The sequence below is a fragment of the Columba livia genome, chromosome 1, assembly GCF_036013475.1.
Source record: "Columba livia isolate bColLiv1 breed racing homer chromosome 1, bColLiv1.pat.W.v2, whole genome shotgun sequence".
NCBI lineage: Eukaryota > Metazoa > Chordata > Aves > Columbiformes > Columbidae > Columba > Columba livia.
Genome location: NC_088602.1, coordinates 145,808,538 through 145,823,164, shown reverse-complemented (window position 1 = coordinate 145,823,164; position 14,627 = coordinate 145,808,538). Strand labels below are relative to the sequence as shown.

At 49.1% G+C, this 14,627-nt stretch overlaps 1 protein-coding gene across 5 annotated transcripts in view; it reads left to right on the top strand.

Annotated features, from left to right (window-relative positions):
* The window catches only part of WASHC1 (WASH complex subunit 1), a 47,017-nt gene that overhangs the window by 31,166 nt on the left and 1,224 nt on the right, over positions 1-14,627 (top strand). For all 5 annotated transcript variants that reach the window (XM_065035336.1, XM_065035360.1, XM_065035344.1 and 2 more), the window contains 8 exons: positions 3,949-4,060; positions 4,738-4,884; positions 9,850-9,986; positions 10,872-11,007; positions 12,288-12,492; positions 12,971-13,135; positions 13,663-13,821; positions 14,426-14,494. In XM_065035336.1, the coding sequence (XP_064891408.1) occupies positions 3,949-4,060; positions 4,738-4,884; positions 9,850-9,986; positions 10,872-11,007; positions 12,288-12,492; positions 12,971-13,135; positions 13,663-13,821; positions 14,426-14,494 (1,130 nt within the window). The remainder of the gene's footprint in view (positions 1-3,948; positions 4,061-4,737; positions 4,885-9,849; positions 9,987-10,871; positions 11,008-12,287; positions 12,493-12,970; positions 13,136-13,662; positions 13,822-14,425; positions 14,495-14,627) is intronic.

Below are 14,627 nucleotides of genomic sequence, written 5' to 3'. Positions count from 1 at the left end.
GCCTCCTGCTTCTTTGCAACTCCAGAGTCACATTGAATCTAACTAAAGGGGTTTCTCAAGCAGAAAAGAGCACTGAGAGCAAAACAACACAGCAATGACTAATAGGGTAAGCACGGGGTAGGTTCAGATATGCTGATAGTGTTTTTGGCTGGATGAGCAAAAGGTTCTGAGGGGCAGTAAAGGGCCATTTTATTATTAACACTTACCCTTCCTGTCCTGATTGCAATTGCTTTTCAGACAAATGCCCTTCAGTCACACAGTCCTTCTTAAGTGGAGGTTAAGGTCTGAATGCCAGCTTGCTTCAAACAGTTTGCCCCTGAAATCCTTGGCAACAGCCCTCTCCATCCCTTTGTGTTTCCCTTTCTTTACAAACATCAGGTTGACTTCTTGGAGTAAGTTCAGTTTCCACAGCAGTAGAAATACTAGTGTTGATGGAGGGCACTTGAACTTGAGGGGCTTCTTCCATGTATTATTTATGTATCAATATGGTATATTGTCCCTTTCAGCTAACACATGCAGCTGTATCTTGAATTGTACAGGCATAACAGTCATGCACTTTTAGGAGCCTGTACATGTGATGGAATTTGGATCAGTTGGATTGAGGGAGCTTAATAATTTTTTTCATAGTTATTTTGCTCAGCAAGAAATAAATTAATTCTGCAGACTGATGTGTGTTCCTTCTGTGTTGTGGGCCTGCATCTGTGCCATCTCAGGTGAAGGTTTTTGGCAGATCTCCTAAGGTCAGTGGGATTTGGCCTATCAAATCCTAGAGGAGGAGATCACAGGAGAAAGCACAGGGTGCCGCAGAGAAGAGCCATCGTGGTTTCAAACATCTGAGCTTCCCCAGCTTGTGCTGGGAGCCGGCCATCCGCCTGCTACTGTCCTTCTGTTGGTGAAGGTAATCGCTCTTGGTTTTATTTGGTGGGCAGTAGGGATGGATGAAGCTATAAATGTAGCATGGAGTGTGTTGGTCTCTTCTCCCAAGTAACAAGTGGTAGGACGAGAAGAAATAGCCTCAAGTTGCGCCAGGGGAGGTTTAGATTGGATATTAGGGAAAAATTCCTCACGGAAAGGGTTTTCAGGCATTGGAACAGGCTGCCCAGGGAAGTGGTGGAGTCACCATCCCTGGAGGTGTTTAAAAGAGGCATAGATGAGGTTCTAAGGGACATGGTTTAGAGTTGGACTTGCCAGTGCTAGGTTAATGGTTGGACTCAATGATCTTAAAGGTCTTTTCCAACCAAAATGATTCTACATCTTCCCTCCTTCTCTCCTGGATGCACCACTGCTGTTGGAGCTAGGGCACAGTATTTGCTGGTCATGCTCTGTTTCTAGGGATGCCTCGTTTTTCAGAGAGGACCCAGCAAACCTTAAATGAGAAAGATGCATGCAGCGCTGTGAGCTGAAGGGTCCTTTGCTTTCTGTTCTTTCCCTGATGCTGTCCATGCACTACAGGAGGCGTTAGTACTGTAGCACCAAGAAGCACTTTGTAACAGCCAGTTCACTGCCTGTGTTTGGTGGGGACGTGAAGGGAGTTGTGGCACCGTTCCTCTTCTGAACTGGGTGTCTTAGAAGATTAATGTTAAAATTGAAGTGATTAAGGGGGAAAAGCAAGGATAGGTTTCTTCCAACCCAAACTCTTCTATGATTCTGTAACTGGGATTCCTCAGATCCTCCCTTGCTTCTTCACAGCCAGCAAAAGAGCAAGCGTAGGAAGGGAGAGGATCGGGGGATACCTGGTGAAGCAGTGGGGATGATATGGGGCAGGAAAAGGAGTGAGGGTAGCACTTGCCCACTGACATTCGTGGGGTTGAAATGAGGAGAAAGGTTACTGGTTTCCAGGCCTGAGCTTGCATAACCATTTGCTTAACATTTCCTTCTGGAAGAGGATCATGTGCCTGGTCAGCCCCTGAGAGTTGTGTCTGGAAGTCAGCAGGGTACTGGCTAAAAGGCAGTTGATACCTTGCTTTTATTTGGAGCTTCAGGAAGGCTTTGTTGAGCTCTTCTAGGAGAGGGGTCTACTCATAAGTGAGAGGGAAAATTGCATCATTGATTTGAGGGAGAGAGGCAAAGCAGAAATAAATGACCACTTTTTTCAGCTTTGAAAGAAGTAAAAATAGTCAGATTGCCCCCAGGAGTAGTGCTGGAAATAGTGTCAATCAATACAATTATGAAACATCTAGAAAAGAGGTGAACTGTGAGGTGGGAAGACTTTCAGGGGAGAGCAGTTAGGGAAGACTTAGGTCCTTCAGAGGCATCTCACACTTTAAGAAAACAAGGGAGCCCTGTGACACATGAAATTTGTTGCAGACAGGTGCTAGGAAATGCACACTGAAAGTAACAACAGAAACTACTCTGAGAATCTATCAAGTGTGTAAGTTATGTGGACTTACTCCACTGAGACGGAGGGAGGATGTGGGAAGGAAATAATGGACAGATTTGTACTTAGTATTGGTACAAAATACAAGCTGTTAGGCTGTATTTAAAATAAAAGGATGGGGAAACAGAGAATAAATCGGAGAGGGAGAATCTCACAAGGTTCAGTTTTGCTCATCTCCCACTCCAAAAGAATGAAATAGAAGCAGGCTGTGTCTTCTCCTACCGTATGTATAAGGAAGGATTTTCATCTCTCCAGAAAGAGGGGTGCATGGCTATAAAGAAATAGAAACACTTAAGGCTGTTTGGAGAAGGAAGTAGGGGTCTTTCAGAACGATACAAGGTGACTAGGCTGCTGGTACTTGCTGGTTTTTTGCTACCCACAGTGGGGGGCTTTAGTGGAGTCTGTTTCTCTACTGTAATAGGGAGTGTGCTGCACAGAGTGAAAATACTTGAGAAGACAGTTTTGGTACAGTTTGAAAATGGAATCATGGATCACTGCTGATGTCAAATTTGTTACTAAAAGGAATTATACAGAGTGGAAAGAAAAAAAAAAGCATGGGAGCACTCAAAAGCAAAGAGGGATTTTTGGTGAAATTTAAGGACAATACTTGAGAGTGATTTTTACAGGCATAAAATGATCCGATGGAACTCATTGCTACAAAACATTGCTGAAGTGGAGTGCTAGCTATCCTAATGGATTGCATAGCCATAAAAAATAATCTTTGCTGGTTTCTTTAGAGGGGTGAAGATTCCGAACAATTTTTAGCTTTTTGAGCTTGAAGCTCAGGAGATCCTGCACGGGGAGGGAAGGTCCCTTCCAAGAAGGTGACTCCATAGTTACCTGTAGGTGACGCCTGGTTCCGATGTCCCTCCTAGCTTCTGGCTGAACCTGTGTGAGTCATGCCCCTGGCTGCAAGGCATCTGCAGTAAGCTTTGTTGGAAAGGAATATGTCCACATGGTGACCCCAAGAGGTGCTTAACCGGTGACTGCTATCCCCTGCTGCCACAGAGTGCTTTTCAGCTCGGTTGCAAAGCATTTGGTGCTGATCTGGTTATGCAAAGATTACACAAGTCAGCCTGCTCTATTGCTCCAAATGAGGACTCAATGTTGTTCAACTGATGTGCAAACCAAATCACAAAGCTGCGAAGGAACGTGGAAGAAGTCGTGCAACAAACTGTTGGTATAATAGAGGACAGGATAAGCCTTGTGACTCCTGAAGTCTGCTCCCTGGCATGTGTTACCTTTAATTTTTAACAGGTCACTTTTATTAAAAATATGTTGGCAGTTGATAACTGCTGTTGCAAAAAAGCCAAAGTTCTCCATCTTTCTGTGCTATGCCTCAAACAGCTGCAGGGACATTGTGCTGTGGGTCATCGACTAGACTTACCTTCATATCAGAGTACATAACGCTCTCAATAGGACTGAGACAAGCATATCTCAGCACTGTTTTACTGTATGAAACAGTCCAGTCCACTCAGGTTCACGCCCTTCCCTGAGGACCTGGGCACTGGCTGTTGCTAAAAAAAATCTCTGCCTCTGGATTCTTCACCTTAAAAGTTCTTGCCTCCTAGGATCTCTCAGCGGGTGGAGGCCAGCCGGGCACAGCTTCAGGCAATTGGTGAGAGAGTCACACTTGCCCAAGCAAAGATTGAGAAGATAAAGGGCAGCAAGAAGGCTATTAAGGTAAGACTTCACTGAAGGCTGCATGGCCTCCCTTCTCCCTTCCACCTTCTCACTTTACTCTTTATGTAAGCTCTGGAGAAGAAGAGGTGCTCGACTGCCGCAGCTGCTGCCTGCTCACCTCTCCATGCCTTGCTGCTGAGCAGGGTTGTGATGAGAAGCTGCTTCCTGACTTGGACAGTTAATGATTTTTAGACCAGTTAGCCCCACAGCTCCTGGCCTTATGAGACCTTTATAAATTGCTGCTCCACCTTCCCCATGAGAAAGAGAAAAGGCATGTGCTGAGCAGAGCCCAACATCCTCTCATTTCAGGTTCACAAGCTCTTTTAGAGAGCCTCCCCTTACTACATTTTAATCTTGTTGGGCCATGTAAAACTCGTGAAAACTCTTCTTTCCTTGTTATTCCTCTGTTTAATACAGTGTTTCAAATTCTTCTCCAGCCAGTGGAAGCCTATAATATCCTCGTACTTATATAGAGAGAGAAGTTCTGGCACTTTTACTTTCTGAAGTGACAGTCCATGCGTAACTGAATCTGTGCAGGTAGCCCTGAGGAACCTGTTGACTCCAAGGCTGTCCATTCCCCACAGCAACACAGATTGCGTGTATACTCCGCTCCATGTGTTTCTGTAGTGTAGGATTACTTACTTGCTTTTTTTCAGTCCCTCCCTGTCTCTCCACAGGTATTTTCCAGTGCCAAGTATCCAGCCCCTGAACGACTGCAGGAGTACAGTTCAATTTTTGCTGGTGCAGAAGACCCAGCTAAACAGAAATGGCCAAGACACAAGATTCAAAGCAAACACCGAGTGCTGGATGAGAAAGGTCTGCAGGTAAGGAGGAGGAGAACACACCTTGAAATGAACAAGCCAAGAAAAGCTGGGAGGCTGTTAGTCTCTTTGATGAGGAAGACGAGGCCTTTAGTATATAGGCAGGGAGCAGAGCATCTTTCCAGCTTGGCCTGTTGGTGGGGGCATGTGAGATCAGGCTGGGAAGCTTGCGGAGCTGCCCGTTTGAGGGGGCAGTGTCAGTACCAGACCTTGGCATGGTGGTTGGGTGCCCTGGGTGGCTCAGCTGCCTACTCTCCCCAGCGGTTCCATGTCCTGATACGCCGCTGCTTCCTGCAGCGGTGTGGGCGGGTGCTGCAAGCCGGGCTTAAGGCTTTGGCTGTGCATAGCAAGGCAGCTGGGAACAGGATCATAATGGTTTGAAAAATAGTTTCTGAAGGCTCTAATGTAGGCAATGGTGAGAATGGAAAAGTAAAAGTGCTTGTGAATGTGTCAGGAGAAAAAGAAGTCATTAGAGCATTTTTCTGTCCCAGGAAGGCATTGCACTTGAGTATTGTCCCTCCCTCATTCCCAGCTAAGTTTTGAGGGGAAGGGAGAAATAATTTTGCTTCCTTACATTTTTTTTTTTTTTGGTGTGTGCTTTGTTTTTCCTTTGCCTTGTGAGCTATTGTAGGTTGCAAGCTCCTTAGAGAGAGGCTGAATCTATCAGTATCCTGCACAGCTGGGACTTCCAACTGTGCCCATAGCACAGATGCCTGCAGCTGGTGGTGTTGAGGGACATCCTGAAGTATTGAGTTCCCTTTTAGCCTGTGGATTGAGTGGCAGAGAGGAGTTTCTTAGGGAGGTCTGAGAAGTGGTGGGTTTGGCAGGAAATGCTACCAAAGGAGTCACCAGCAATTTCAATCAACACCCCTGGGTTGGGAGGAGAGGAGGAAGAGTTGCTGTGTTTAAGGTTTAAAAGTTGCTCTGTGTGTGCTGTGCCAAGAGTAGCAGATGTGCTTTTCCTAGTGGGTTAAGGATGAACCTGACAACTTCCCTGCTCTCCACCCCTAAAGAGACTTCATTCCTCATCCTTGCATGCCTTGGCCCAAAAATAAAGCTGGCACTGAATAATTTATCACGCTAAACTTTCCTGAGTTTTAATGGAGTTGAGACCTCACACAGTGAGGTAGCTATGAATATTTCAGCCAGGCCAGGGAAGCGGGGTTGCTGGCCAAAGGGGCAAATGGCAAGCTCGAGCAGGGTTTGTGCTTTTTTTGAGCCCTGGTAGTAGCTCAGGGCAGAGCCATGTAGGACCTGCTGCAGGCTGGCCAGGTGAGGTCGATGATGGCCATGGTGTCTGGCTGGTGGCCCCAGCCCGTGAGAGCGTGTTTTGGGAGCAGAGGTAGGTGGTGAGTGGGCAGGGGAGTTGCTCTCCCACCCTGAATGGCTGGTGCCCTCTCACACAGGGTGGAGATTGAGAAGAGGTAAAATAGTGGTGTCCTGCAAAGAGCCAACAGTGTGTCCATCCAACTGGCCCGCTGGCTCCAGCAGGCTCTGCGTGTCCTTCCCTGCTGCCCTGGCCATCTGCCCGCAGTGCAACCTCTTCTCTGTCCCAGGTAGTCTCAGTACCATTGCCATGTTCTGCTCTTCGTGCCAAGGCTGCTGCCACCAGAGGGATTTTGTTGCAGGCCCCGAGAGATGTTTGCATTTGTTCTTCACCTCCTGTGACCCATCTTTTGATCCTCCCTTGGGGTTGTTGGTCTTTCTCTGGCGTTGCCGACCCTACTTCATGTGTCAGTCTTGTTATCCCTGCCAAGCTCACGCATGCCCTGGCTCCTGCAGCTCTTCTGGGGGCCATGGGGATGCGGCTGTGGCTGCCAGCCGATGGACGATGGAGGGGCCTGCGCCAGGAGCAGCTGCCATGCAGAGCAGGACTCGCTGTGGCCGAGATCTGACCATGTTCCAGGGGGACAGAACCTTCTTGGCCATAGCTGAGCACAGACCCTGACATGCCTTGCAGTAATGAGATGTGACAGAGCGAAGTCCGATGTTTGCATTTGTGCCCTCCTCAATTATTCAGGGCTTTCAGCAGAGGCTCACTGCCTGTTTTCACTTCTAATGAGGGCCTCTTTGCTGCGAGCGGTCACAGTGGCCTTTGCTAACTTCTCTCGTGCATGCACACACACACTGCCCACCAGGAAAGCAAGCTCTGCTTGTGTCAGTTTGAGGGTAAGTGGTGGCAGCCTGTGCTCGGTGTTTAGGTTTTGTGCTCTGGGGGAAAGCAGCTGAGTTGGAAATGTGCGAGATTCTGCAGTTTATTTTAAAAAGCTTCCCTCCTGGGAAATTCTCCTTTTCCTCTCCGCACCCCAAGCAAGTGAAAACTCAGCTGTTGAGAGGACACCGTTTAGGTTGGTAAGGTAAGCACGGATGGATAGGAGTGCCGGAAACAAGGTCCCTGTGATAAGCCTGGGAAGCCACTTGCTTTGCATGTTGCTGTAGTAGCAGCTAGATGGGGTTCAGCAGTGAGCTGGCTGCAGCCCTGGGGGCTTCTCAGGCACTGGGCACTGCCCTTGTGGTGGGAGCTGTGTCTGGGTGCTGCAAGTGCCCCTCAGGAGGCTGGAAAATAGGATGGGAGATGTGATCTGCCTGGGAAGATGGGCTTGGGAAGATGTCCAAGCAAAAGTTACAGTCCACTGCTGGAGTAAGCTTGATAGGCTTCAAAAATGTCAGTAACTTGGCATGTCCTTGTGAATTCTGCCTTTCTTGGAGCCTACCCTGGGCATGGGGAGGTTAAACAAAGTTTTTGGCACTTGCTCATCTTCAAGTGTTTTTTGAGGTAGCCTCAGCACTCCATTGGCATGGGGAAAATGGGGTTTCTGGTGTTTCATGCCAATTCCCTTTGCAACACTGTGTGCTTAATTAAACTTAAGAACCAAAGTGACTATGTGTTTTTGTCTGTAGGCTCTTAGGAAGAGAAATGCCCAGAAATGCAGCATCCGTAGGGGTGTGATCCTGCCAGGTGCCAAACCCCAGGTTGGGGTGTTTGAGCATTCAAGTACCCCCCATGACTTCAATATATTGAGGTTGCTGAACCTTTGGCTTAAGGCCTTAATGTCCCTATAAGAAAACTAATTATTAAATGGCATGTTAACTTGTGGAATTCACAGTTGCAGGATACTATTGATGGTATGTAGCTGTTCTAAATTTCCAAACAGATCTGGGTACTTAAGTAAGACTAGCACTTTGGTGGCATTTAAATTAAAAGGATTATGTAGAGCCTCACATACTCATGCTCAGTGCTTTTTTAACTGCCTTAGATGAGACTGATAAGTAAATGTATGTAATGGTTGGTTTCTCACTACACCCTTAAAGTGACGCAGAGTCTTCCAGTGCTAATTGAAATCTACAAAGAGAGAATTAAAAAAATATATATATGACTTGAGGGCTAAGTGTGTGTGAACAGTTCTAGCACAAACGTCAGTACTCCCTCATGCTTAAAAAATTAAACATTGGGAAATGAATATTAATGATCAAAAGAACCTTTATTTTTGAATCTGCTTCCACAGTCTCTAAATAACAATTTATGTATTTTTGCCTACTTGCTTCTGTAAAAATGCAAGATGTTTATTTCAGTGTACGTTTCACAACTTGGAATGAGTTATGTGGGGGAAAAAAAATGAAATCAAAACCTCCCATGTCTTTTCTTGTAGCATTTTATAGATTCAGATCATCATACGAACTCTCAGTGGATTAACTGAGCTGTGACTAAGCCATTTCCCAGGATTTCTGGCTACCAAATTCAAGCCTGAAATTTCGATCACAGAAACTGCTTATGTCACTGAGATGTGATCTTAGATGGGGTCTCCATGCCCCCCATACAAGTACAGAGAGAGAAAGAGGGCTCAGAAAATGGAATGGAGCAGGGATGCTGGAAGTAGAGAGGCAGTAGGAAGCTGTGGACAGGATCATCTTCTGGTCACAGAAGCAAACCACAAGAGCGTGGCCGGTTATTTAACATGACAAACTGTCCTGGTTAGTGCTCTGGTTTCTTGTGTTGCCACCACTTACCATCTCGGAGCTGCCAGGCTGCTTGTCCTCGTTTGTGAAGGAAGAACAGGAGATGTGAAAGGGCTGAGGAAAGGTGTGGGGAGGGGTCTGGAGTGGAGATTTGTCCATCCCAGGCTGTCTCTGGGTTCAGGAACTGAAGCTTTTCCTCCCTTGACAGCAAAGCTTGCTGCAGGCGCTGAGCTTCATCCCTCTGAGCATCTGGCAGTGGGCACTGTCACGCTAGCTGGAACACTGGTCTGATCTGGGATGGCAATTCCTCTGTTCTATAAAAGTCAAGCAGTTCAGATGTAATAAGTCCTTTTCTAAAGGGAGCTCTATATATTATGCATGAAGTTTTAGAACTGAGAGAGAGGAGATTTCAGTTCATTAGAGTTGAAAACTCCTGCAAATCCCTCAGGCTTTGGAAAACCATCTGGCACACGTTCCACCCCGCGCACTCCCTTCTGCCCGATCTCTTGCCTGACGCAGGCGCTCTGTTTTCTCCTAACCCCTTTTTCCTTGCCTTCCCTGCATACTCCACCAGTGGGATCGCATCTCTTAAAACACCAACAGAAGGCAGAATAGCAGAGGTAATAGAGATGTTTGGGGGACTCTGCTTGCATGAAAATGTCTAGTAGTTGGAGACACCGTAACAAATGTCTTTTAGATTGCGGTGCTTGATCCCTGCCTCTGGCTATAGAGCCCGAGTGGTTTTATTTTGGTTGATCCTTGCCACAGCAACACCTGTTCAATATGACCTATCCATGGCACCAAAAGCACGTGCTGTGAGTCTGAACTGCTGAGGTTTGTCCGGAGTGTGGGGTTGCAATGTTGTCCATGTGCTTCCTTGCTCAGAGGGAGGTGGAAAGGAAGCAGCAAGGTTCCCAGACCTTGCAGTGCATCCAGCATTGTGGTGGCTGGGGAGAGCTCTCAGCAGCTGTGGGTTTAGTGTCTTACCACCTGTTATCTGTCTTCTTGCAGGAGAAGCTCAAGTACTTCCCTGTGTGTGTGAGCACCAAAATTCACCAGGAGGATGACGCAGAAGAAGGCCTTGGCAGCCTCCCCAGGAACATCAGCTCCCTCAGCTCCCTGCTGCTCTTCAACACCACCGAGAACCTGTGAGAGCTGGAGCAGTGCTGTGCTTGTCCTCAGAGGGGCTTCTCCTGCCCTGGGGGCAGCAGTAACTGCGTGCTTTCCTGGGGGTCTGACGTATCAGGCTCCAGATAGGACAGGGTTGGGTACCTCTTTGCTGGCTTCCAGCTAGCAACCCTTCCCCACTCTTTCTGTTGGATGGAAGTTGTTCTGCCTGCGCCTGATCCTCTGCTCAGCTGTTTTCAACCCAGTTTTGTACTTCTCTTTCCAGACTTAGTTTTTTCCTGTCATTTCTCTCCAGCCTTGAGCTGCCGTCACTCTTGCTCTTCTCTGCCCCATGTGCCAGCTTGGGTACTGCTCCTTCTCCTGATGATTCCTCACAGCAACGCTTTACTGCTCTTGCTGCTGTAATGTCTCCACTGCCTCCCTCACTGCAGTTCCCTTTCCCATTGGGCTTTGCTCATATTGCAGAGCTTCTTTAAGCCCTTCCTGAGCTTTCAGCTGCTGGACATCTTCTTTCTTCTTCTGAGCCATGGATTATTTCCCCTCTTTGTCTTTCCTCCTGGACCTTGAGGGACAAGTCACCAGGAGAGACTAGTATCCTGCTGCAGGATGGTTTCAGGCCAGGTGGTAGGAAGGGGAGAGCTTGGTAATGATGCCAGTGCAGTGGGGCTTTGCTTTAGAATGAATGTGGAGGCTGCAATGGTAGGGTGAGGAGCTGGTCCCCTCCTGGTGTTGGAGAGGTGAGACAGGAAAATGGGACTAAAAGAAGGAAACAGGAAGGCCTAACATGTTCCACCTTCATCAGTGAGTCAGGAGGTCTCCACCTCCAAGGCCTTCTTGGGTACCCTGTTTCTTCTGGCCTTGGCTCTTGAGGCAGCATCACTGAAGTATTTGTCTTCTACCCTTAGGTACAAGAAGTATGTTTTCCTGGATCCTCTGGCTGGAGCAGTGTCCAAGACCCATGTGGCTCTGGAAACAGAGACAGAAGAGAAGCTCTTTGATGCTCCTCTCTCCATCACGGAAAGGGGACAGCTGGACCGACAGGTGAGATGCTGCTGTGGGGATGCAGCTGCTTCCCCTTCAGAGGACTGCACTCAGTTCTCTGAGAGAAGAGGGCTTCTGTAGGGTGCAGAGCAGGTAGGAAAACAGCCCCTCATGGGACTGCAGAGTATCTCACTTTTCAGAAGTCCATTGCATGTTTTTGTGCTTGAAGCCCTGATGAGAGCTTGATGGGTGAGACAAAACCCTCAAACTTGGCAGGTGTTTCTCTCTGCTCAAGCCTCTGCTGAGTGGTGTGAGAAATGTGATATCAATTCACCTTGGTGCTAGAGCGGGGGTGCCAAACTCATTTTCACTAGCGGCCACATCAGCCTTGTGGTTGCCTTCAAAGGGCCGAATGTAATTTTAGGACTGTATAAATGTAACTACTCCTACATGAAAATGAGTTTGACACCTCTGTGCTAGACCTCAGGGCTGTAGCGGAGTTTGAAGGCTTCATCACTTGATCATCCCAGTTGTGCTAACTCCTAAGCTTCATGATGACTCTGAGGGTGAGTTGCTACTGCTAGAAGGTGCCTGGGAAGAGGTCTAATCCCCATCATTCCTGCTGGTGCAAACAGACGGGCCAGACAGACTGAGTAAAGGGTTTGTGCTTGATGCGGACATGGGGCAGGCAGTGCACCAATCCATCTGCCCCAACATGTGACTGACCTTGTACCTGACACCTGGAGATGGCTCTACCTGGAGCTTTGCTGGTGCGTGGTTGAGCGTGTGGTTTGGGGCTGGGGAAATGAGCTGGGGGGCCATTTGCTCATTGTGTTGAACTGGGAGAGATGGCAGTGTGTATAGTAAACAAGGCCCCCTTTTCAGAGTACACCTTTGGTAGTTTTGCCTTTGTGTTAAACACAAAAGCAAACCTCTGCAACTACTTGTTCGTGCTTCTCTGTGTCTTAATCTCAGCAGTGGTTCAGGCACCATTCTCTTTAGGAGGAGAAGGGGCTGACTTATGTAGGCTGCAAAAGTTAGTACATAAAACCTTCAGAGGAGGAGACAGTCCACTTGCAAGAAACTGGGAAGAGCCCTGCACCTCTCCCTCCTCCTGCAGACTGCCTTTTCCCACCCTGGTCTGCAGGGGGTGGCCTCTGAGCACCAGGAGCTGCCAGAGGACAGGAGTGAAGAGCTGTAGGGGTAGCTGATGAGCGGCCACTGCACTAAGGCACACAAGCCCAGCTCTGACTGCTGTTCCCTGCAGTGCCCCTGTTTGCTATAAGGGAAAGCAAGTGTGTAGTCACTGCCTTATCTTTTCTGCTTCGCATTTCTTTTAGGTAGCTGAAAATTACTTCTATGTGCCAGATCTGGGCCAGGTCCCCGAGATCGATGTGCCATCCTACCTGCCAGACCTGCCCGGCATTGCTGCAGATCTCATGTACAGTGCTGACCTGGGCCCTGGCATCGCACCGTCCGCCCCTAGCAGTGCTATTCCAGAGCTGCCCACATTCAACACAGAATCGGTGGAGCCTTTGCAACCAGGTACATCTAATTCCTGATCCCAAGATACTGTGAAAGTGGAAGGCAGGGATTGCTAGAGATGGAGACAAGGCAGAAAATCCCTTGGTAGAGATTTCAAGATGGATATTTGAGATATCTATGGCTTGTGCTTGGGCCTGAGTCAAAGCTGAAACCTGCTCAAGTGCTGGCCAGACTTTGGGGCCCTCAGCTCCCTCACCCCCTGCATGGCTGGGGAGTGGGGAGTGTGGTGTGCAGGAACTGGCCTGCTGGTAGCCTGTGTAGTGCCCTGGGGCAAGCTGGGCAGGCCTACTGGGATGAGCTGAGGGGGCAGAGTAGGGTATCTCAAGCTCTGCCTTGGCCCTGCTGCTGTTAAGAGATGCTGCACGGTGCCTGCTGAGGACTCTGAGCTGCTGCCACTGAGGCATGTGAAGCTCTGAGCTGAAGCCTTAAGTGTGCTGTCCTCTGGGATGCCTCGGATACAACTTTTTTCATCTTTCAGACCTTCAAGATGCTGTGCTATTGCCACCTCCTCCACCACCACCTCCCCCACCACCTCCTGCGATGCCAACTACTGTGCCTCCTCCACCGCCCCTGCCCCAGCCCACAGCCCCCTCTGAGCCAGCCCGGACAGCGAGCGAGGAGAACAGCAGTGCAGTGCCTGCAGGTAAGGGCCGGGCATCTCCACAGTTTCCCCAGCAGAATCTGACTCCTTGGCTTCAGCCCGTGTCTTTAGAATCATAGAATGTGCTGAGTTGAAGGGACCCACAAGGATTATCGAGTCCAACTCCTGTCCTTGCACAGGACAACCCCACAGCTCACACCATGTGTCTGAGGGCTTGTCCAGTCTCTTCTTGAACACTGTCAGACTTAGGGCCATGACACCTCCCTGGGGAGCCTGTGCCAGTGCTTCACCACCCTCTGGGTGAAGAACCTTTTCCTAATGTGCAACCAATGTCCTTAGTTGGTTCCCTGTGGCTTCCCAGCCTTCCAGCAGAGGAGGGAAGCTGTGGTGGGAGATGAAGCTGCTCCTGGCTGCCTGGGAGCTGCAAACCTTCAGTTCCCCCTTGGCAGAGCTGCTGCTGGCTGGGCACCAGGCAGAAGCTGGTGGTGTATTGGAGCAGCCCTTTCTGTGGTGAAGCTGTAGCTGGTGCACTGACCCACCACTGCTGCTTGTCCTTCCTGTCCTTGCAGCTTCAGTCCAGGGAGCCCCGAAAGAGGTGGTGAACCCCTCTACTGGGCGTGCCAGTCTCCTGGAGTCCATCCGCCAGGCTGGTGGCATTGGGAAGGCCAACCTCCGCAGCGTCAAGGAGAGGAAGCTGGAGAAGAAGAAGCAGAAGGAGCAAGAACAAGGTGCTGAGACCTTCCTTTCTCTCTGCTCCAGGCTGGGGAGCTGTAGGTGGTGGAGGAAATGTGCAAGCCAGGAGCACAGTGAACATACAGAGAGGAAAGGTGTTGTCTCTTCTCACAGGCCGGTGTAGATTTCAAGTGTTTCCCATTCAGCCAAAGCTCTGTGAACTTGCTAAACCCCATCTGCCAGGAAGGGCATTCATGTTCTTGATGGAGACCCGCTCTGCCTCAGGGCATGTGTAGAAGTTTCACGTGTACTGCGTGGGGTCAGGAGGGGCAGGGCCAAGCTCTGGTTTGGGCAGCTGGGGAGGGTACTGATGGAGCTGGTTTGGCAGAATGAGACTGCAAATACCCAGCCCCTCTTGCCCCTCAAGGAATTCCACTCTTGGATTTCCACAGAAGATGCTGCTACCCTGCAGTGCCTAGTGTTTTCCTGACCTGAAACTGGACTGCAGTGGGAGAGATTAAGGGTGGGACACAGGATTAGAGATTATGTGGTGGTTTTTTTCCTTTAGTCTGAAGGCAGTACTGCAAGAGAGTACTTTTGCTGTAGTGCTTGGTTCAGGCTGATGCTGCTTCTTGTCTGACTTGTTTTGCTCTGTTTCAGTGAGAGCTACAGGACAGGGTGGAGATCTGATGTCAGACCTCTTCAACAAGCTGGTGCTGAGGCGCAAAGGTACTGTCCTGCAGGGTGGGCTGCTCCTTCCCCCTAGGAAACAGGGAGAAAGCCCTAGAAACAGAGACACTTTCCCCACTGAGTGTGACACAGCATGGCTGGGAGTGTCTTTCCAGAGGGTGAACAGGGGGAT